The sequence below is a fragment of the Macrotis lagotis genome, chromosome X (assembly GCF_037893015.1).
Source record: "Macrotis lagotis isolate mMagLag1 chromosome X, bilby.v1.9.chrom.fasta, whole genome shotgun sequence".
Taxonomy (NCBI): Eukaryota; Metazoa; Chordata; class Mammalia; order Peramelemorphia; family Peramelidae; genus Macrotis; species Macrotis lagotis.
In genome coordinates, this window is record NC_133666.1 from 466,251,530 (window position 1) to 466,274,238 (window position 22,709).

The window sequence follows — 22,709 nt, forward strand, 5'->3', positions numbered from 1 at the left end:
AAATTTCTAAAATAATTCTCACTTCTAAATGTTGATCTTTTTCCTGATGACTTGGGTAATACAAAATGAGCCTGGGGACTATGGTGATAGGCTCTCCATAAATGAATAGATGTCAGAAAAAGAGTCAAAACCTTGAATTAAAATTCCTTCTGCTGCACCTATTCATTTTCAGACCTGTCATCTCTAAAGAAGTATTCTTAGATTTCCAATCACATATTGTAGAACTTTCATGATAGGATTTTTTTTAATATAAGTAAATGAGGAAATTTGACTTATTTCCAAAAGTACCATAGAAGAAGATTCTCTCCTTTTTTAGATGTATTCAGTTTATTTATTTACTAGGAGAAATGCATAAAAATATAAATGATGTATTTCTAAATCCACTTTAAAAAAATCCTGATAAGAGCCCATTAAAAAAAGAGTAAAAGGTATTGCTAGAACAAATGGCATGGAAAATTTGAAAATGATAGCTTAAATAGTAATACCAAAAATCATTTTACCATTTGATCTCATTAAGAAATGCAACAAGATTTACTAGTGGTTGTTTTTTTTAAGTCTTAGCACATAAAAATGGAGAAACAATTGGGAGTACTGAATATTTCCGGCTGGCCTCATAGCCAGGGCTCCTCCTCTTATATGTACTGCATGTGTGACTCTAGTCAAGTCACTTAAACACTCAGTACCTTCAAGCAAAGAAAATACTGACCTGAATTCCCTAGACCAATTAAATCTCAGTTTCAATCTCTCCAGTCCAAACTAAAATCTCATTTTCTATAAGCCTTTCCCAATACCTTAATTCCAATAACAATCTTAATTCTATTATTTCCTATTTTTCCTGATTATTGATTCATATTTGTTTGTTTATTGTCTCATCCATTAGATTGTGAACTCGTTGGGGACAAAAACTGTCTTTTATCCTCTTTTTATGTACCTGGACTTAGTACAAAGTGCCTGCCATATAGTTGGAATTTAATAAATATTTATTAACTAACTATCCTAGGACAGACAGATCTGACTTTCCTGACTTCCTTAAGGTTTTTAGCCAGTCTAGCCTTTTGCAACAAGTTTTTCCTTATCCTCCTTAATCTTAGTGATCCTCCTCTGAGATTTCTCCTCATTTATCATATAGCTATATAGATATAAATAAATAGACAGATAGATAATGAGACAGAGAAAGAGAGAGAGAGAGAGAGAGAGAGAGAGAGAGAGAGAGAGAGAGAGAGAGAGAGAGAGATCTTGTTTGTACATAATTGTTTGGATGATGTATATTAGAATATCTTGAGACCAGGAACAGGTTTTTGCCTTTCTTGTATCTCCAGAACTAAGCACAATGCCTGAAATATAGTAGGTACTTAATAAATTCTTATTTGTCTATCAGTATGATGTACTGGCCTTGCTTCTTCCAAAGACTATTTGTAAGCAATTTTGACTTATTCTCCAGATATTTTTGTAGTGCTCTCTTCTAAGGATGCTTTCCCTCTGATATCTAAAATGAAACTCTAGGAGTCATTAAGCTATAATTTTCCTTTCAGACCACTTTCCTTTGGTAGATGCAAAGGGAAAAGCAATTAGTTTAGAGTTATGACATAACAAATCATAGTATGAAATATGGTCATATCCTCATTAGAAGGGATTTTTTAAAAATGCTTATTCTGTGAGATAGAAGTTGTAAACTCATAGTAGTTCTGAAAGCTAAATTGAATCAATTGCCTTCAAGTACCTTTGAAGGGGGATATTTCCTCTTCAGGATGCCATATGTGAGGGACTTCCCATTGATTCTTGCCATTTCTAGTGCCCTGTATGTGCAACGAATTTACTTGAGCAGCCATTTCTTTTTCTCACTTTCAGAACAAAATGACACTTTTAAGTTTATTTCACTTTGCTCAGTTGGAGAGCATTTTCTTTCTTGAACCACTAGATTACTGATCCTGGTTCCTTTTAGTTTATTATGACTTGGGGCTAGATTTCTTTTAGAATGTCCCCTTGCAGACACCAATTCATTCCCTTAACTGCATTTACCTCTTTGTTAATGAAGCAGAGATGTCATTTCCCCCCATGAACATCATTCAGAGCAATAACTAAAACAAGTATCCTAGAGTTCAAACCTGGCAATCTGTGTTGGGGCCCATTCAGTCAACTCACAGCCTCCTTTAAAGCAGTATCACAGTTACAGGCTTGCAGAGTCTCACACAGCAGTTCTGCTCTGAGCTTTGATTCTTGCTTGCAAGAGTAAGAAACTGGAGTTTATTTTAATTGACTTCACCTATCTATCTCTAATGATTGGTTTCCATTAAAACCAAGCCCCTAGCTGTGCATGCTGGTGGAAGGGCTCATTTTCTGATCTTAACTACCCCCATGGCTTCCTCTAACTGAATTCTGACCATCACAAAATGACTTTCAGCTAACCCTCTGACTTTCTTATGTCTAATCAGTGATAAAGGACATGAACCCGAAGAATAAGTTAGCCCTTATTCAGTCTGACTACTCTGCTCTGCTCCCTTCCCAACTGGTTTACACATAATCAGACTCATCAAGCAAATAGATTGGTATAGAACATTCTGGAGTCTTTATGTAACCCAAGTCAGTGAACTTGGCTTTTTCTGAGACCATTTCAAACATGGTTCTTTTAAATCTTTTGAACCTTAACTAAGAGGAATTTGAAGATATTCTCATATTGGTTTCCTCACATCCTCTGCTACCCAAAACAATATTAATTATCTTGTTTCTAATCAGTCTTACTTTAGTTACTAACTTACAGGTCACTGATTTTTTTCTATACAATTTAAGAGTACCATTGTCTTAGCTACATTGGTTAGTTTTCTTTCACATAATTCTTTTCTGTGGTTTTATTTATTCGAATAGTATTCTGACTTAGTTGTTCTCCTTGTTTCAAGATTCTCTATTCTCCCATCCATCTTTCACTTAACTAACAAAATGATTTTCCTAAAATTTGTGTCACTTGATTACTCAATAAACTCACCTGGCTCCCTGCTGCCTCTAGGATCAAATGTCTTTCTTTTGCCCTTTAAAGTCCCTCACAGCTTGACTCCAATCTACTTGTCCAGCTATCTTGTATACCTTTCTACATTTCACATACTATGGTTCAGCTAAACTGGCCTTCTAACTGTTCTGCATCCAGGATATTTCTTCATACCCTGACTCTCTGCCTTAGTCTAGGCTATCCCTAGAATACCCTCTCTTTTCATCTGCCTTTTAGAATTCCTGATTTCTTTCAATGTTGAACTCAAATGCCCACCTTCTCCCTAAGATCTTGTCAAATGTTAATACCTTCCCTAGAAAAAAATCCAAACAATTCTTACACAATTAATTGTTTATTTTTTTCTCCCCTCTCCAATCCAATGTGATCTCCTTTAGAGCAGGATTTGTTTCAAAGTTGTCTTAAACTTCAGGAACTACAATCAAGGTCTTAGCAGGGACTTAATACATGCTTGTTTATTAATTGATTTGCTTCCAGACAAAAACAATTATATAGCTTTTTAGAAACCAATAAAAGTTTCTCTGGAAAGTGGTCTTTTCCAAATATGGAAATTTTGTGTAAAACACAGGACATACAAAATTCAAGAAAAAAGTTTGCTGTTGTGGAGACTGGAAGTGATGAGTCTCAGAGCTGTCATAGGTGGTACTTTTGGCACCATTGAGTTCTTCCTGTGAAAAATGTACCCTCAGCTATAACAACTCATGTCTAGACATTGACATCCTCTTTGAACTCTCGAGGACCTTAATGTAATAAGACCTCTGACTGCTTGGCCAGGTTCTTGGGTCAAAGAATTATATTATGGTCGAGCTGGGAGGAACATTCAATTTATCTAGCCCACTGTTCTATTTTTCCAGATTAAAAAAACTGAAGCCAAAGAGATTACATTATAAAACTTATTAACAGCATAGCTTAAATTGGAATTATGTCTCCTGGTTCACAAACCCAGGTGAATGTCACCATCCTTGAGTTCATCCTCCTTCAGTCACTTTCCTTTCACTAAGTCCTGTGCCAAGTATTGTAGTGTGCTTTCAGGGGATCCACTACCATAGCAATAAACACTATCTAAGTAACTAATGGCATAGAACTATTGGAACAATAAAAGGAGAAAATTCAGGGAATACAAAGGAAATTCAAAGGCTTTGGAGGGACCAGTAAGTTCATCTTCTGTCTTTCAGGGTGATTGTTTTAGTCATTTTATGTGAATGATTTTATTCATGCAGAAAAAAGGAGGAAAAATCCCATTCCAAAAGCTTCTAAAATCTCGACCCAAGCTGCCTGAGAAGCATGCTGTACATTATATGCAGCCTTGACCTGGATAACCTTCTCTTTGGCAGCTTTTCTAGTGAGCAGGCTTTTTTTTTCTTTTTTAATATCTGGGAGCTGTGGCATTTTTAAAAGACTCTGCATCATTTCAGAGTAACATTCTCTCGAGGTGGGCTACTGTGATGTATAATTACATCCTGTGGAAAATGATGGTGGTGTGAGGGGTGATGGTGGGGGGAGGTTATTGAATCACAAAAACATGTTTCTCATTCAGGAAAAAAAAATGACTATATGTGGGATGTTCAATTTCCTTGTGTTCCAAGCCCATGGAGAATGCAGCTCCTTAAAGTGCAGGAGTCGTTGATATTCAGTGAAGCTTGTCTTGTTTCATTTTTATTGTTTCATAGACTTATTACTCTTTGTGAGTGGTTCCCAGGTTCACTGCCTTTTCCCAGAATGTAGGAACCAAGGTAACCAGAGAAAATACTTTAATTACATATTAAGTAGAATAAAAGTACAAGTATATTTATGAAAATTTCAATGTAAGTTACAGAGAGACTCATTAACCGAAATCCCTAAAATACATAAAATGTTTTTTTCATAATAAAGAGTCTGTGCTTGAGGTGTTAAATTGTATCCACAGAATGAAAATATACCCTAAACACTAAACATAGCCTAAATATGCATATCATATCCAGTTCCTTCTGTGAAACATTTCAAGAATGCTGGGATCATGGGGACCATCATCTTTTTCCTGGTCTTAGCTTTCAGTACCACCTACTAGTATAGTAAGAAAATAAATTCCTCTATCATTATTTTAATTAATCTTTTAATAACTGTATTCCTCTTAACTTCTCATTAGGGATTTCTCCCTCTCCCCCCAAGTCATGCCTTTGTTTTGGTTGAACTTTATTTTCTATCACTGGTCTTCTTTTTCTTACATCATTTATATCTTGTAAAACTTTTGAGAGAGGAGAATATTAGGAAAATTAAAACAAAGTTGGACATGTAAATTAGGGATATATTCTATTATAAAAATCTTTCTCTGACAGCTCTTTGCTTCATGGAGGTAAAAATTCATTCTCAGAGTTTATACTAAAAGACCTATATGTGGAAACTCATAGAAGGATTGCACATGGCATGGATGTGGTTGAATGCCTTGATTTGTTGAAGGACTGGAAATGGTTTAGTAGCCTCTCTCTCTCTCTCTCTGGATAAGATAAGGAAAAGTCTCACCTATCATTGGTCAGAACTACAAAGCTGGGAGTCCTAGGTTCTGGTAAGAGGAGTAGAAAAGTCAGAGGGCTGGTAAGTCTGCCTCATTTGAAGTAAGCCAAATATGAAAAATCTTAATTTTAAAAAGTTACATTATGAAGTGATTGCCTTTTTTGACAAAATGATTCATGATAAAATTCTTTCAAATACCAACTTCCCTAAAGCATTTGCAGTGATTCAATTTATAAATTTTTGGCTATTTTTTAGGAAAGCATTTATTTCCTAAAATAAAATATATGCATATACATATTCGCAAAATTTAAACTTTTTAAATATTAAAAGAGAAGGAAGAGGCAATGAAAATAACAAGTTGTAGTTGCCCTAGGAATAGACTTTTTTTCTGTTAATGGCTATACCTTTTACTTAATGTCCACCATGTGATTATCAGCATCCAAGGATATGTATTCCCTTCCCTTCTTACCTGGAAGGAGCAAATAGGATGTTTGACCTCTTTAGTGTAAGGTATTATTCACTGCAGAACAAGGCAGAAATCCTAAGAAACTGCTTTCCAAGGGTGTTTGGGTCCTGAACTGCTGCAATACCTTGTAGCATCACTGGTCAATTGGCAGATCTCTAGTCTGAGAGTTTTATAACCTGAAAACTGACATTGGGATCATAGAATTATAGGAACCCCAGGATGCAGAGGAGCTCAAGATGCTGATCTAAGATCTTTGAGATTACAGAAAAAGGTCAAAGTACTTAGACTCCAAAGTTCTTCTCTTCACTTTTATGTTTCCCCATATTTAAAAGTTTCTGAACTTCAATCTGTGATTTTAGTGATATAGGTATTTCCTCTTCTGACTCAGTTTGGGCTTCTCACATTAATTATTGATGATAAGTATGATTAGGATGATGATGATAACTCACATTAATATGGAACTTCAATATTTAAACAGGCATTTTTCTCACTCTAAGCCTATGAAATATATAGCAAAATTATTAGTGCCTTTAACTTACATGTAAGATTAAGAGGTGTATCTCTGGTCATAATTTGAACCCAGATCGCCTATATCTGAATACAATCATATTTTCTATTATACCACACTGTTACCGAAATTCTTTGACCAAAAAATTAATCAACTGCTGACTAACCTTTTGAGGATAAGTCTCTCTGAAGAAACTAAGAGGTATAGTAGATTGCATAATGATCCTGCAGTTTTGAGGAACTGAGTTTGAATTCTTCCATAGTCATTTTTAGTAGTTTTACTCAGGACAAGTCACTTATAACCACTATGGCCTCAATTTCATCAAGTTTCAGAGGGTGTGGGGGAGTATCAAATGAGAAAAATGTAATGTGTTTTATAAACTTTAAACTACTCACTTCTATAAATGCTAGTTGCTGTTAACTAATGCCTGGTGTTGTTTTATAAACCTTAAACCATTCACTTCTAGAAATGCTAGTTGTTAACCAACTGATCCTCAGATCAAAGTCCATTACTTGATTCATAAGTCAAAAATTATATTTATAATATGATAAGAACTAGTATTTTAGTGTATTTTAAGGTTTGAAGAGTGCTTTACAAATATCTTCTTATTTAATCCTCAGAACAACTCTTAAAGGAAAGGTGCTATAATTAAATCTATTTTACAGATAGGGAAACTGGTAAGATTTGCTGTGATTTGCCCAAAATTACACAAGGATTAATTGTCTGAAATGGGATTTGAATTTAGGGCTCTCAAACTCTAATTCTAGGTAATTGTCTTAAGTAGAAGGGTTGTTTGTTTGGATTTTTTTCCCTTTCTATTATTTTCTCTTTGTTTTACTATAGAGTCAACTAGGTGGCACAGTGGATGGAGTACTGGACTTGGATTCAGAAAGATCTGAGTTCAAATTCTTCCTAACACTGTGACTCAAAGAAAGTCCTTTAATCTCTATTTACATCAATTTCCTTAACAGTAAAATGGGGGAAATAATCTCATCTTGATGAAGTTGTTATGATGATCAAATTATGCAGATCTAGATACATACATATATATCCACATGTGTATATATACATCCATTTATACATATACATTTATACATGTACATATATATCTATGTATGTATATACATATAGATATACATGGGCGCTATACCTATACACACTCACACACACACACATATGCTATTTCTTTCCCTCCCCCCCCATTCTGTATCCTAGTTTAAAAGTAACTTATTATTCATAGAGATTGATATGGCCTATGTGAACCCCAAAATAACTTACATACCATAAAGAGGCAATAGAATAGGACTTTAGTAAAGGAGATTCATCTTTTATATGGAATGTACCTTAGAATTGTAGATTTAGGACTAGAAAGAACCTTCAAGATCATCTAGCCCAGGAATCTTTAACCTGACATTCGTGAATTTGGTTTTTTAAAAGAATATATTTTGATAACTGTATTTCAATATAATTGGTTTCCTTTCTCAGGCATGTGTATGCACAGGCAGGTTTGTTTGTTTTTTTTTTTTCATTGCTGATAGTAAACTAATTAGATACTTTAGGAAAGTAGGCTTAAAGCAGTGAAACCTATTTTTCTACCAAGGACCATTTGGATATTTATAATTATATTTGGTCAAACATTTAATTTAATTAATTCACCCCTAAAAAGCTAGTAGATTTATTGAATTTCGAGTCCTGCCTATGGTTGTCTTGGCAACACCAGATCAATAAGGCCCATGAGATAGAGGTTCCCCACACCTACCTTAGAACAACATATGTGTTCTCTGAGTTTTCTGGATGTTGTTCAGTCGTGTCCGATTCTTCATGACTTAATATTATCCATTATATTCTCTTGGCATATATACTGGAGTGGTTTATCATTTCCTTCTTCACTGGACTAAGACAAATAGAGATTAAGTGACTTGCACACAGTAATTATCTGAGACTAGATTAGAACTCAGGTCTTCCTGACTCCAGGGATATCCCCTAAGCCTCAATTTTCTGGAAGCAAAACCTAATCTAGCAAATAATAAAAGGATCTTTTTACACATAAACATACACTCAAGATTCAGCAATTATATAAAGTTTATTTATTTTTTATCCTTTTAAGTCCATTCTATTATATTCTATAATAAACTACCATTTAAAGGCTATGAAATATAAATCAACTGTGAGCGATCTAAATGTTATACCTACTACTCTTGACTACCATTTTTCTTCTGTCCCTTTGGCTACTTTAGACTGACTTATCATTATAATAAGAACAGTAACTAATATTTTGTTATTAATATAAATAATAGCTAGTACTTAAGGTTTCAACAGCACTTTCACATGTGTTAACATTTGATTTGATCTTCACAACAACCCTCTGAATTAGGCACTAATTTTTTTTTCACTTTACAGATTAGGACATTGGGAATCAGAGAGGTTAAGTCCCTTGCTCAGGCTCATTAAAGTAACAATTTAAAATGTTTATCGATTAATTATTCCCCCTCAAAAAAAAACTATTCCTGACTAAAGAGGAAGTTTGGATGCTGAGCCAGTTGATTCCCAGCTCATATAATGAAGATGAGACTGGAGAGAGAGAGAGAGAGAGAGAGAGAGAGAGAGAGAGAGAGAGAGAGACACTAAATTTAAATCTTACTACCTCCATCACTGAATATCTGTGTTCCCTTGATAAACTACTTGCCCTCTCTGGGACTTGGTTTACTCATCTGTAAAATGGTGATACAATAATGTTTGTCCTTTGATCTCAAAGAGGACAGTGATATCAGGAAGGTAATGCCATGACAAACACAGGAATTGGATTTGAGTGAGGGAGTGCTATGCCAAGTCACCAGCCTTGCTTTCTCCTGCAGTCATCTGAATCCAGTGGCCAGATATGAATAAGCATGACTGGAGATGACCAGTCTATATGGAGCAATATATGTAGCAGTCAGGGTTAAGTGACTTACCAAAGGTCACACAACTAGTAAGTGTCAAGTCTCTAAGGCCAAATTCTAAGGTTATATTCTTATAGAATATAACAGAATCTGTTCTCCCGACTCCCAGGTTATTGTTCTATCTACTGCACTACTTATATGGCCTACTTCACAGGGTAATTGAAAGGAAAATATTTTGCAACCTGTCTGCTCAAGCTAAAGTAAATGTTATGAATTTTCTTAAACTCAAAACTATGTAGAAGTCTACTCTCAATTAAAACAGTATAACCTTCACCTTTTTAAAGGAAGTCATAGTAGAGCATGCATCTGTACAAAATGAGATGGGAATTTCATGGCTTTACGTTCAGGGATTTGAGAGGGCTCACCCTAACTGGTGGAACAAGTGACCATATTCCCTCCCATCTCCTGATAACTGCCTGTGCTTGTCTTTTCTAGTTAACTAATGGCAAAACTATCAAATCAACAAGTCAAATACTCTCAGGTGCTTTTCTCTGCCTGTCATATTCTTTATCAATCTTATTCCATAACAATTTAAAAAACTTTTAGGTCAGGTAGAGGGGAAGGAAAATTAAAATGATGACAATTAAGTCAAAGAATATTCAAAGGAATACAAAGCACTTATGAAAGAAGCCAAATAATAGTAATTACTTGACTGGAAAATAGCTGTTATTCATAAGATAACTGTTCAGAAGAAGGCATCTGATTTTAGGTTCCTTGAGGTTATTTTAAAAATTCATCTTTCATGGCAAACCAAGTAGAAATTAAGTACTTTAACAAAGCCCCCCCCACTATATATTTGTGCTCACAGCTATTACTTCAATAGGTTAGTGTTTTTCCTTACTGACTATATTGATGTTATATGAATTTTTAGTTTGTATTTGCCCTTCATAATGCAAAATTTTACTTTAAAAGATTAACGTATAGTAGGATTCTATGAATTACCTTATTTTTGTGTCATATATTACTGTTGAACTGTCCCAGTTTGTTTTTAAAACAATAAATTTTCAAATTTCTCTACCAATAAGCAATACTGTCATTATGATCATGGAGATTAATGGTGCATAATTTACACAAGGCATTTTAACTCTGTACAAGGAATTGAATTCATAGTTATGTTTGCAGTACTTCTCTATTTTATATGTTAAAAATACGAGTTCCCTGGCATCTGATATGAAAGTACTTGGAATAAGATGCTTGAGACTGGCTAATAGGAACAGAATTAGCTAGATTGGATATTTCACAAAGCACTTGGTTCTCACTTTTGCTGCCATTTTAACCTGATCATTGATGAACAGGGAAGCAGATGACAGCAGTGATTGTAAATACACTCCACTCACTGGGTACAGGTGCAGAAGATAAAGTTGGCAATGAAGTTGGCCTTTAGTGATTGTCAGCCTACCTACTTTCTCTCCACTCCCTCCCCTTCCTCATTTCCAAAAAATAAGAATATGGAAATGTTGTTCTTTTATGTATTTATGAAAAAAATTAACTGATTGGTATTCTGCAAACCCTTGTCATTCAGAGACTGTTTAATATTGGTGAGTGCTATAGGGTACACAAAGAAGGCACCCCTTATAAAGATTTACTTAGAGATCAAAACCAACATAGTAAAATGGATGGATTGTTCCCCAAACTGGCAGATGCATGCTACATATTGCTCTTGTGGGAATTGCATTGTATCTTGGAATGCTAAGGAAAATGAAGCTATTCACTGAATGCTAGTTGAAATAGACAAGATAATCCTAAATGGATTAGAAAAGTTAGGAATGAAGCAATGCTTCATTTTGGAGAAAATAAGATTGAATGCATTCATGACATTTGTGAGGCTACATGTCCAACCTGCCATATATTAATAGTTCCACCCCACTAACCCTGCAAAAAAAAAAAATAGCACAGAATGGTACATTCTATCGATCTTCTCAGCATTCTTTCTTTTCACTTTCTATCCTCCAGTATTGTGCCAGAGGGTATAGTGTGTCAGTAAATCAGAGTAGGGATTAGACCAATTAGTTGAAGCAAGTTCCCAGGGTCATTTCTTACTGACAGCTTCTCTGATGGCTTTCTTTTCCCCATACCTGAAGCACTGTAATGAAAAATTATGATTTTAGGATAGGAATAGTTACTGTGAGGTGAACTAAAAAATGAAATGAAAATCCCTATACTTAGATACCAGGAAGTTTTTAAAAGGTAGTTAATTTTCCTATTTGCCAAGTGATAAAAGGGAATTTTCATTAAAACTAAAAAAGAAGGTTTACAGTTGATTAATAACATAAAGATTTTAACCCTGGGTTGTAACAGTGCCTAATCCTTGAACGAATGGATGTCTTTACTTCACCAGAGCTGAATTAAGAATTTTAGTAGAATTGATTATGAAAGTTTATCATAGATGTCATAAAACTATAACAAAAAGAAAAGACTCTTTATATGTGTTTTTTCCAGTTGAAGAATAAGCTCTTATAGATTTTTTCCTTCCCTCTCCTAGGTGATTGAGAGAATTATTATATGAATAACTAATAAGTTGTCTATATTTCCTGATTATATGTAGGTCAGACATTTTGACAGGCTAATAATGAGCAAGACTACCTTTGTTTAGTATTTCTGTTGCATTGTGGTGCAATGGAAAGATTCATAGGACTTAGGTTCATATCCCACCTCTTGAGGAAGTCATTCAACCTCTGAACCTCAGTTTCCTTATCTGTGAAATGAAAGTAATGGGCTAATTAGCCTTTAAAATAAGTAGATGTGTGATCCTGCTGTAATCTTTCAGGCAAATTTGGAATTTTACTTCTAGAGACTTTTGACCTATACTGGTAGCGCAGAAGAAGGAAAGTGGTATTCAGAGAAAACAAAATTAAATATTTAGGAAGTAATGCTTCTTATTGATCTTCCCACTAATTCCTGTGGATGTCATATTTCCTTCTTGACCACTGCTCCACTTTTTTTTTAATCCTTCTGGTTTTAAGATTCTAATGTTTATTATAAGAGATTGTAATTCTGGGTATCACTTTTCTTTCTTATAGAGTTTCTTTGAAGGGCAGTCTGCACCATGGGACTCCGCAAAGAAAGATGAGAACAGAATGAAGAACAGATATGGGAATATCATTGCCTGTAAGTGTTGACAGTGTGACTGATTCAGTATAACTTTCTTTTTGCATCTGATAAGATTGACCACCAGCCCCATGCAGAGAGACTTTACAGAACAATTACTTCTTTCAATCTAACAGAGAAATAGATATGTGCAAATACTAAAGAAGGAGAAAAAAATAATCATTGAAATACCTTTCTAAGTCAATGCACTTTTATTTTTGTGGCTAGTTTACTTATAGATTTAAGATTTGGATGGTGTTGGTAACAGTGAAATGCTAAGGAGGAAAATGCTTTTTAGCAGTAATAAACACAATAGCCCTTACTCCTATCCGCTATGTAAAATAAATAAAAATCTTGGCTTTGACATGTCCAAGAAACTCAAACATTAAATCATTAATCCCTTTGACATTTGTCTGAGGTACGCCTGCAGCAGTGTCCCTCTTTTAAGGCAGGAAATTGAAACACAAAAGTAAAATCACTTTGCATTATATCTCACTACATGATACCAAGAAAGCTAAGATTTTTTATCTGAGAAATCTCTAATTCCTGTAAAATGGAACTGTGAGCTACTCAAAGTATTTTTTAAACTAGTCAAGCCTTATTCATTCTTAATATGGTTGCTGAGATGAATTCAGATGTTGATTGATGAACCTCCTCCCAAATCAATTTCTCTGCTCCTTCTTCCTCTGCCTCACTTAAATCCAGTTCACTTGCAAGACATCATCTCATGATGACTTGGATCCTCTTGAAAATGAAGACAAACAACTACAAAATCCACCTCAATGACTGGCAAATAGCAGATCTCATATTGAATAGTTAGGAGTTTGTAAAACTCCCTAACACACCCCCTACCCCACATGATTCTAGATAAGGCAGATAGCTTTTCACCAATTTGGGGAAAAATTATTGCCATGCAACATTGGATTCCAGGATTTGATGTGAGTATATGTACCAGTAAAATGTCCTCACTTGATATTTCTTGAAATATAGCTTCCCAACCACTTCCATCTACACTTTTCATTCATTCAATATTTAAAAAAATTTTAAAACCCTACATTTATAAAGGCATGTGTGCTCTATTAAGAATGCCAAAAATTACTTCTCTACAATAATGAATTCATTTTATCTACACAGCTTCCCCATGAGTAAAACAAACAAAAGCCTTCCTGCATTCAGGTATCTTGGCCACCACTGAGAGAATAACAACTGTGTTTATGTGTGTGTGCACAGTTATGCAAGTATATATATGAGAGTATACAGGAGAAAGGAAAACTAGCCAAGGTGTTAGAGCACTGTCAATGACCTGGGCATTGATTATTTTGTTAAAAACAAGTAATCACTTAATTCTTTTTATGTGTCCAGTGATCTGTTTAGCATTTACAAAGATCTTATCTTTGCTTACAATGAAATTAAGAAAAAAACTAATTGTCTTGAAAAAATGGTCAAAACAAGACAATATCCTCTATTGGTAGCTAAAATACAGTAGAGCTCTGAAACTGCAGTCAAGAAGACTTGAGTATAAATCCACGCTGAGATACTTAATAGCTATGTCAACCTCAGTTCCCTCATCTGTAAAGTGGGGATAACAACAGCACCTACCTATTAGCTTGTTTTCAGCATCAACTGAGATAATAATTGGTTTTTTTAATACTTAGCACAGTCTCAGGCACCTAGTAAATACTATTTGAATCTCTTTTCCTATTTTCAAGTGAAACTATGTGTCTTATTGATTCAAAGTTCTATTGAATCTCTGAAGGAAAAGAGATCAGTGAGAACTAGCATGATAAAAGAAAGGTGCATGAAGGAGGTAGAATTGGACTCAATTTCAAAAGCTCTGCCCCCCCAACCATCCTTGCTATTTTCTTTTGGGTCTCTATTTTTGCACAGCAAAAATAAGTCATTAAAAATGCAGAATTATTGTACTATTGTGTATGAAGATATCAGAGTAACTGCTGTATGAGTATATTGCAGTAGAGCAAGCATTTTAAGTACCTACCATGTGCAGAGCACTGTTCCATGAGAAACAGAAAATAATTATTACAAAACAATGTCCCTGCTTTCACAGAATTTTTCTTATTTATTTCAGTTGTGTCCAACTCTCCATGACCCCATTCAAGTTTTTTGGTTTTTGTTTTGAGCAAAGACACTAAAGTGATTTGCCATTCCATTCTCCTTGTAGTCTAATAAAAAGTAAAGGTAGCAATATAAATATGTCAGAAATATAAGATTAAATTTGGGGTACATTAGATAAAAACAAAACAAAAAGGAAATGTCAGCAAGGAAAATCACTACCAGCTAGTAGGGTCACAGAAAGCTTCCATTAAAGAATGAATGAATGAGTGAGTGAATGAATGAATAAATGAATGAATGCGTTAGCATTGACTAATTGGAACTAAGTAATAATACAAATACATAGAGACAGTCTCTAAAAGATAAAAACAACCCATATAGAAGAATGGGGGTCAGAGAGAAGAGTGAAGTAATAGTGATGGTGAGAGAGACATTTCCATAAGCAGCGATATATATATATATATATATATATATATATATATATATATATATATATATAAAGCTATATATAATCATTGATCCCACAACAGGAGTCAGAAGGTTTGGGGGAGAATTAACAAGACCAGGAGTATCCTGAAAGCAGGGGGCAATGAAGCAAGTTCAGATGTCTATAGATGAATATATATATATATATATATATATATATATATATATATATATACATATATATATATATATACATACACACACACACACACACACACACATATAGCCAACCTCTGAGTTGTGGAAAGAAATATCATCTGAGTTGAACATAAGACTTTGAACTCCTTAAGAAAAGAATGTTGTTCCCCCCTCCTTTGCATTCCAGTGCTTAGTACACTGCATGGTAATTAATAAGTGCTTAATTAATGTTAGCAGACTTGCTAATGAAATAAAATATTGGTAGAAATTCAACAAGCAAGGGGAGGGAGGGCATCCTTTCCAGTAATAGGGAATAGCATGAACAAAGGCTCTGATATGTGAAGGTCCAGAGCATCTTTGAAAATTAGTCCATTTTAGCTGAAGCAAAGAGATTGTGGAAGGAAATAGTATAAAAGTTGGAAAACAAAGGTGGCATCAAATAACAGATGGCCTTTAATACAAAAAGGTATTAACTTTTAGGTGATGGTAAAGATTTCTGTGCTAAGAAATAACATGACCAGACCCATGTTACGAGCAAAATTATTTTGGTATAAAGAATAAGTTAAAGAAAAGAGAGATGGGAATACCTGAAAGGATGCTATTATTAAATAGGTAGGTTATCATCTAGACTAGGACTTGTACTATAATGTCAGCAGTGGGGATAGAGAGGAGGGGACAGATGTCACAGATGTCACAAAGGAGGGAATGCTAAGACTTGGTAACTATTGGACATATCATATGAGAGAAAGGAGTCAAAAATAACCCCAAGATGATAAAGTCAGGTATCTGGGTGAATGCTAGCACCAGAAACAGTGGAGTCAGGAGAAGGAGCAGATTAAGGGAAAATAATAAGCCCTGTTTGAGTTTGAAATGTCAGCAGGGTATTCAAATAGGCACATCATGAAGGCAGCTGGAATTGTGGGACTATTGGAATATCCACAGCTTTGGTTATATGGATTGAGAAGTAATATGCAGTAAAGTAAAAATAACCCATCAGAATAAGTGGTATTTTAAAAGGAGAGGCTGTTTGCATCAACCTTAGGAGGCAGGATAGTATAGATTATAATGGCCCTAATGCCAAATAATATAAAATGTCCACATATCTAATTCCCTAATTGCATTGCTCTTCCTTAACATGATGAGTATGTCAAGAATTGGGAGACAGGAAACCTAGAATCAAATCACAATTCCATCACCACTTATTCTCCCTAGGCATTGAAAAGTTAAACTATCAAATAGGTCTATGATATATACTAAAAATTAAGATTAGAGACTTTCTAAGGTGCCTTTGAACTTTAATGATCGGTGCTTCTACTTATACCACAGTCACTCTCATTCACCTATGATTTTTCAAGGAGAGAGAGCTTTCACTGGAAGAAAAAAAATATAAACATTTATTAAATACTATATACTAAACACTATGTAAAGTCTTTTATGGGTATCTAATTTAATTCTCACAACACTCCTGGGATGAAGATACTGTTATTATCCTCATTTTACAGTTTAGGAAACTGAGACAAAGGTTAAGTGAATTGCCCAGAATGGTGATGCTCTATGCAATGTGGTACCTAGCTGCCTCTCAACACTATAAAATTAGATGGGTTAGAAGTCATTTTACAATAGAAAAAATTGAACAGCATGTATTTGTTCTAGATACCTTCCCTGAATAAGAATTTCCTTTTTCACATCCCCTAATATCAGCCAGCCTTTACTTGAAGACTTCCTGTGTCTCTTAACATCTCAAGCTTTTGAATTCTAGACTCATGGGTAGGGAGGAGAGGAAATTTTTACTTTTTAAGGTGCCTTTTAAGCTATCTCACTTATATCAATATGGTTTTTTTGTTGTTTTTTCCTAATTAAATTGTTTTGGTCATCTAGTGTTAGGAAACCTACTACCTCCAAAGGTTTCCAATCCACTCCACTTTTTAATAGTATTTTCTCATTTCGTAATTATATATCAAGATAACTTTTAACATTCATTTTTACAAGATATTGAGTTCCAAATTTTTCTCCTTCCCCTTCCTTAAATGGTAAGCAATTTGATATAGGTTACATATATACAATTATTTAAAACATATTTCTATATTTGTCACAGTTGTGATAGAAGAAACAGATCAAAAGGAAAAAATACACAAAAATAAAATAAAATGAAAAAAAGTGTGATTCGACCTGCATTCAAAGACCATTAGCTTTTTATCTGGATGTGGATAACATTTTTTATCATGAATCCTTTGTACTTGTCTTAGATCATTGTGTTGCTGAGAAAAGCTAAGTCATTCATAGCTGATCCTCATACAATGGTGTTGATATTATGTACAATGTCTTTCTGCATCTTGTCATTTTACTTTGCAATAGTTCCTACAAGACTTTCTAGAGTTTTTCTGATATCTGCCCATTCATCACTTTTTTTTTGCACAATAGTGTTCCATTACATTCATAATACCAGAACTTATTCAACTATTCACCAAATGGTAGGCCCACTTTTGGTCCACTGTCACTATTAAGAAGTTTTTCTTGTATCAATACTAATTCTGCCTAATTATAGTTTCTACTCATTGCTCTCAATTCTGCCCTCTGAAACCAGACAGATTGGCCAAATACAGCCCTTTTCCCATATAGCAACCCTTTGGGATCTGTAGTTGAAATCTGTCATTATGTATATTCTATGTATGATTTCTTCTTTCAGCTACATAGCCCCAGTTTTTTCAGCCAAGTCTAGTAAGTTTTCTAACCATCTTGGCTAGTTTCCTATAAGTATATTTCAATATATACTGGTATAAAATAACACTTAATAAATATTTATTGAATGATTGATTTGGCAGTGCCCTTCCTAAAATAAGGTGCCTATGTCTGATCACGGTATTCCTTTCTTTTGCAATGAATGGTCCATATATGGTATTTTGAATTCCACATTTACAATCACTATTGCAAATCTTAAATAGTTTTTATGGCAGAGTGATTTGTTCATGGACAAAAAAGGCATTGGAAACCTTAGGCCAAATTGTACCTTTATACACTCTCCACACAGGCATTGAAGGAAGTATATTAAAATCAAACCCCTTCTCATTGGTGTGAAGGTCAGTTTGCTTTATTGAGAAGTATAAATCACAAAGTGTTCTACAATAGTTAGAGCTAACTATAGCTGAGTGAATGGGGAATAAAACTTTTTATCTTAAAGATTCTTGTGGGCACTTTTAAAAATTGATAAGAATTGTTAGTAGGCTCAAGCTTACTCTTTGACTATCTAAATCTATCCTGTTTAAAAATATTGTTCATTTGCTTTGAAAATCCTTCATGTTCACAATTAGGGGAAAAGGTAAATCCAGTTGTCTAATGTCCTAGTAAAGTGAAAACTAAAGACATTTAACTGTCTTACCATAAGTAAAGAAATCATAAAGCTAGAAAAAACTAAAGTATGCAATCCAGTGCATTACCATTTCTTTCAGAAATAGCAATAAATGAGCACTTTGGATTGTGGGGGATTGTTGGGAGGGAAGAGTAGTGGAAAGGGCAGATAATCCACCATAACTTTATAGAAAATACTGTTTCATTTGAATTCTGCTTTACAATAATTGCTATTTAGAAACACCCACATGTTCTGAGAGAATGGTCAGAGATTGCCTCTTAGAGAGGTCAGATAAGGCAAAGAGGAGTAAATAAGCTCTATAGATACAGGCAAGAAGACTTAGGAGATCAGTTAATGGAAGGAAGAACTCAGGACTAGGTGGTTAGTAGACAGGAATCAAGTTCTTGAGTTCATATAATATTCACCAAACTTGGGCAACAAGAGTGAACCATATAATCATCCTTCTATGTGATGCAATGGATAGAGTACTAGATTTTTGAATCATGAAGACCTAAATTCAAATCCTTTTAGCAGGTTTGTGACCCTGGAAAATTAAACTCTCTAGGCTTTAGTTCCCTCATTTGGAAAATGAAGATAATAATAGCACCTTCCTTAGGTTGTTGGGAAGAGTAAATGAGAAAATATATTCCAAGCACTTTGCAGAAGTTAAAATGTTACATAAATTCTAACTCATATAGGGATTAGACTAGATTTTAAAAGACAAACTAAGAGTGACCTTAAGAGAAGAGATAGCCAAGCATATCTGGCTGACAGTTATATTGGACTCTGTTATTTGAAAACAAATGGAAAAGTAACTGTTACAGCCATCCTTGGCAAGATTATAACCCCTAAGGGAAAAATAAGAAAAAGCCATTAGGTACAGAAATCAATTGTAATTAAAATTAATTTTGACCCTTCTCTCAGAGAGCAAATGTTACTTAGATCACCACTATTCCAATTTGCTTTAAATGTGTCATCAATATTTAGCAGAAAGAGAATTGGTTGGAGGTGAAATATCATCAATTATTATCCCATTTGTACTATAATGATAACATTACTACAAGATAAAATTATAGGATCGTCATAGATGTTTAATATTAAGGTATTAGTGTATTAGATTTTTGAATGGTACTTAAGACTTTTTTAAACCCTATATTTAAGGAATTCAAATTACAAGCTCAAAACCTTACAGTCTAGACTTTCTTTTTCTCTAGTATCATTATTAATAGTGTAGTAATAAATGCTATCATATTATATTACTTTAGAAGTAAACAATGAAGAGCTTATTACTGCGTCCTTTTGAATTTCTTATAAAACTTCTCCAAATATATCATATAGTTCAGTAAAGTTTTGTTTCATTTTGTTTTTCTGACAGAAAAGGAGCTTAGCAGCAAATCATAATAGTCTTCCCTTACCCCCACCACTGAAATGTCTGACAGAGCACATATACATCAAATTATAGATGAGGTAGGTATTGTATGGTTAGAGTTATTACCTCCATAGAACCTGGAGCATATATGTACCCAATTATATCCAGTCACTTTGGAGATTATAACTATGACTATACATTATGTAACTCATCTGTAACAATGTACACTATGGTAAACAAAGCGTAGTCAGGCTATGTGGGGTTGTAAATTGCCATTAGTATAGATATTTCTTTGGGGCTTCACATTTAAACTCCAAAATGGCTTTTAAAAGTGATTCTTCCAATAGGCGAGTAAATTTGTATCAATGTAAGTCCCTTAGTGTTTACTACATGCCTACAGAATGGGATGGTATCTAATGCTCCAGGATGATTAGAAATATTTTAATGACTTTTTGAATTATAATAATAACAATAATGGCCATGTTTAATTCTGACCCCATAATACTTTATAAGCATTAAGATAAGATACTGATTTGATTTTTTTAAATATAGCATCAAATTATTAAAAAACATAAATAAATCCACTGAAAATCATAATCTATAAAGCCTTTTGATCTTACAAATGGCAACCTTAATTCAAGGTGAGTTAGAGTTCAGGAAAATAGGATAAACTTCCATAGATTTATACTTAGGAACTCTACATAATTATTGTAATAACTTGCTTATATTAAGCTTGCTTTAAAAACGAGTGCTTGAGTACCTATAGATCCTCAGTCTCTGGGTCACTGCCATTTAAATATTTCATTGTAGGAGTTATACTTTTCTGTTTAAATTTTAATACCTTCCCCAAATCAATGGTTCTCAAAAGGTTGCCTTTGTACCCCTGAATATACCCAAGACCCTTTTCACCTCTTTCTTGGACTCTTGTAATGCCCTCTTAATTGACTCTTTTTTCTAATCTCTTTCCTCTCTAATCTTTCTTTCATGTAGTTGACAAAGTCATATCAAATTCCTTCTACAAGGAGGACTGACCTGTATCTCCTCTGCTCAATAACCTCCAATAGCTACCAATTACTTCTAAATAAAGTACAAATTCCTCTCCTTGGTATTTAAAATCCTCCTCAAACGGACTCAGTTTTTACCCTTGCAGTCTTATCTCAGATTACATACCTTCATTCATTCTCTATTCCAGTCAAACTCAAGTATTTTCCATCTCCTCTCCATTTTCTGCTTCTGAGACTACCTAACTTCCTTACAGGCTAACTCAATTGGCCCCTCCTTCAGGAGTTCTCCTCTAACCCACTAATTGCCAGTTCACTGATCCAGAAATTACTGTGCATTTATTTTGCATATATTGTATTTGATTTGTATTCACTTATTCTTTTGTGTTGTTTCCAACCTTGGGATGAGACATTGTTTCATTTTTGACTGTATCCCCATGAACCTAGTTCATTACCTAGCACATTGGAGATGCTTAGAAATTATTTTTTGAATGAATTGGAATGTTAGGGCTAAGTATCAGGGTTCTCTGTTGCAAGGGAGGAGAATAGATTAACTCTATAAAGAAATTTAGGAATGGATATGACATGCCTTTTATGTGGAGAGATTAGTGGTCCTGGACACTTGTTATAGTAACCCTGACTGCCAAGTTTACATCCCAACCCTCTTTTGAAAACAAAAAAAAAGGATTTCTAATTTTTTTGTGCATGGTCAATATGGAAACGTGTTTTTTTTTTAACTATACATATTTCTTACAAGGGTTTTATTTTTCTTTCCTTCCTTCCTTTTTTTTTAAAGTGAGGAATAAGGTTAAGCAGCTAGGTAAATAGAGTGCCAGAACTGGAATCAGGAGGACTTGAGTTCAAATCCAGCCTCAAGTACTTAATAGCTATATGACCTTAAGCAAGTCTCTTAATTAACTCTATTGACCTTAACTTCCTTACCTTTAAAATGAGCTCAAAAAGGAAATGACAAAACACTCCTGCATCTTTGTTAAGAAAATGCCAAATGATTGGGGCCACGGGGCAGCTAGGTGGTATAGTGGATAGAGCACCGGCCCTGAAGTCAGGAGTACCTGAGTTCAAATCCGGTCTCAGACATTTAATAATTACCTAGCTGTGTGGCCTTAGTCAAGCCACTTAACCCCATTGCCTTGCAAAAAAAAAATGATTGGGGCCACTAGGTGGTGCAGTGGATAAAGCACCAACCCTAGAGTCAGGAGTACCTGAATTCAAATTTGGCCTCAAACACTTAATTACCTAGCTTTGTGGCCTTGGGCAAGTCACTTAAGCCCATTTGCCTTGCAAAATTCTAAAAGAAAAATGCCAAATGAGGTCATGAAAAGTCAGATACAATTAATGAACTAAACAATAAAAACAAGAGTTGGAAAGGAAAAAAATATTGCTTCTTAATTGAAAAATTAAAGGAAACAATTTATGGATAGCAGACAGGCAGAACTCAGGAAACATGAAATGCAAACAGGAAGAAAGGACATGAGAACTGAGGCATGGAAACAGTCAGCTTCTGAGACTGACTTTCATTGGGTTTGATTGAAAACTGCTACAAGCAAAGCACAAAAGTGGCAGAAACAGGGATCTATAAGTCTGGAGAACAGAAAGCCACACAAGGGAAATAACTGATTTAGGAGCCTCAACCAGCCCAGCAAAACCATTTCTCCCTTTGCCAGTACACAAGTTTGTGGCTCCTTTCTGTTACTTTCAATTTAGATTTCATTTATCTTAAACCCTGTTGGCTAGCAGAAAGGATGTCTGATGTGTATTTTCCTTAAAGCATACAAATAATAGGATAAAGA

General features: G+C 34.4%; 1 protein-coding gene across 1 annotated transcript in view; it reads left to right on the forward strand.

Annotated features, from left to right (window-relative positions):
* PTPRM (protein tyrosine phosphatase receptor type M) overlaps positions 1 to 22,709 on the forward strand; it is a 1,090,562-nt gene that overhangs the window by 937,218 nt on the left and 130,635 nt on the right. The window contains exon 19 of the mRNA XM_074202077.1: positions 12,422 to 12,509. Coding sequence (XP_074058178.1) covers positions 12,422 to 12,509 — 88 coding nt within the window. The remainder of the gene's footprint in view (positions 1 to 12,421; positions 12,510 to 22,709) is intronic.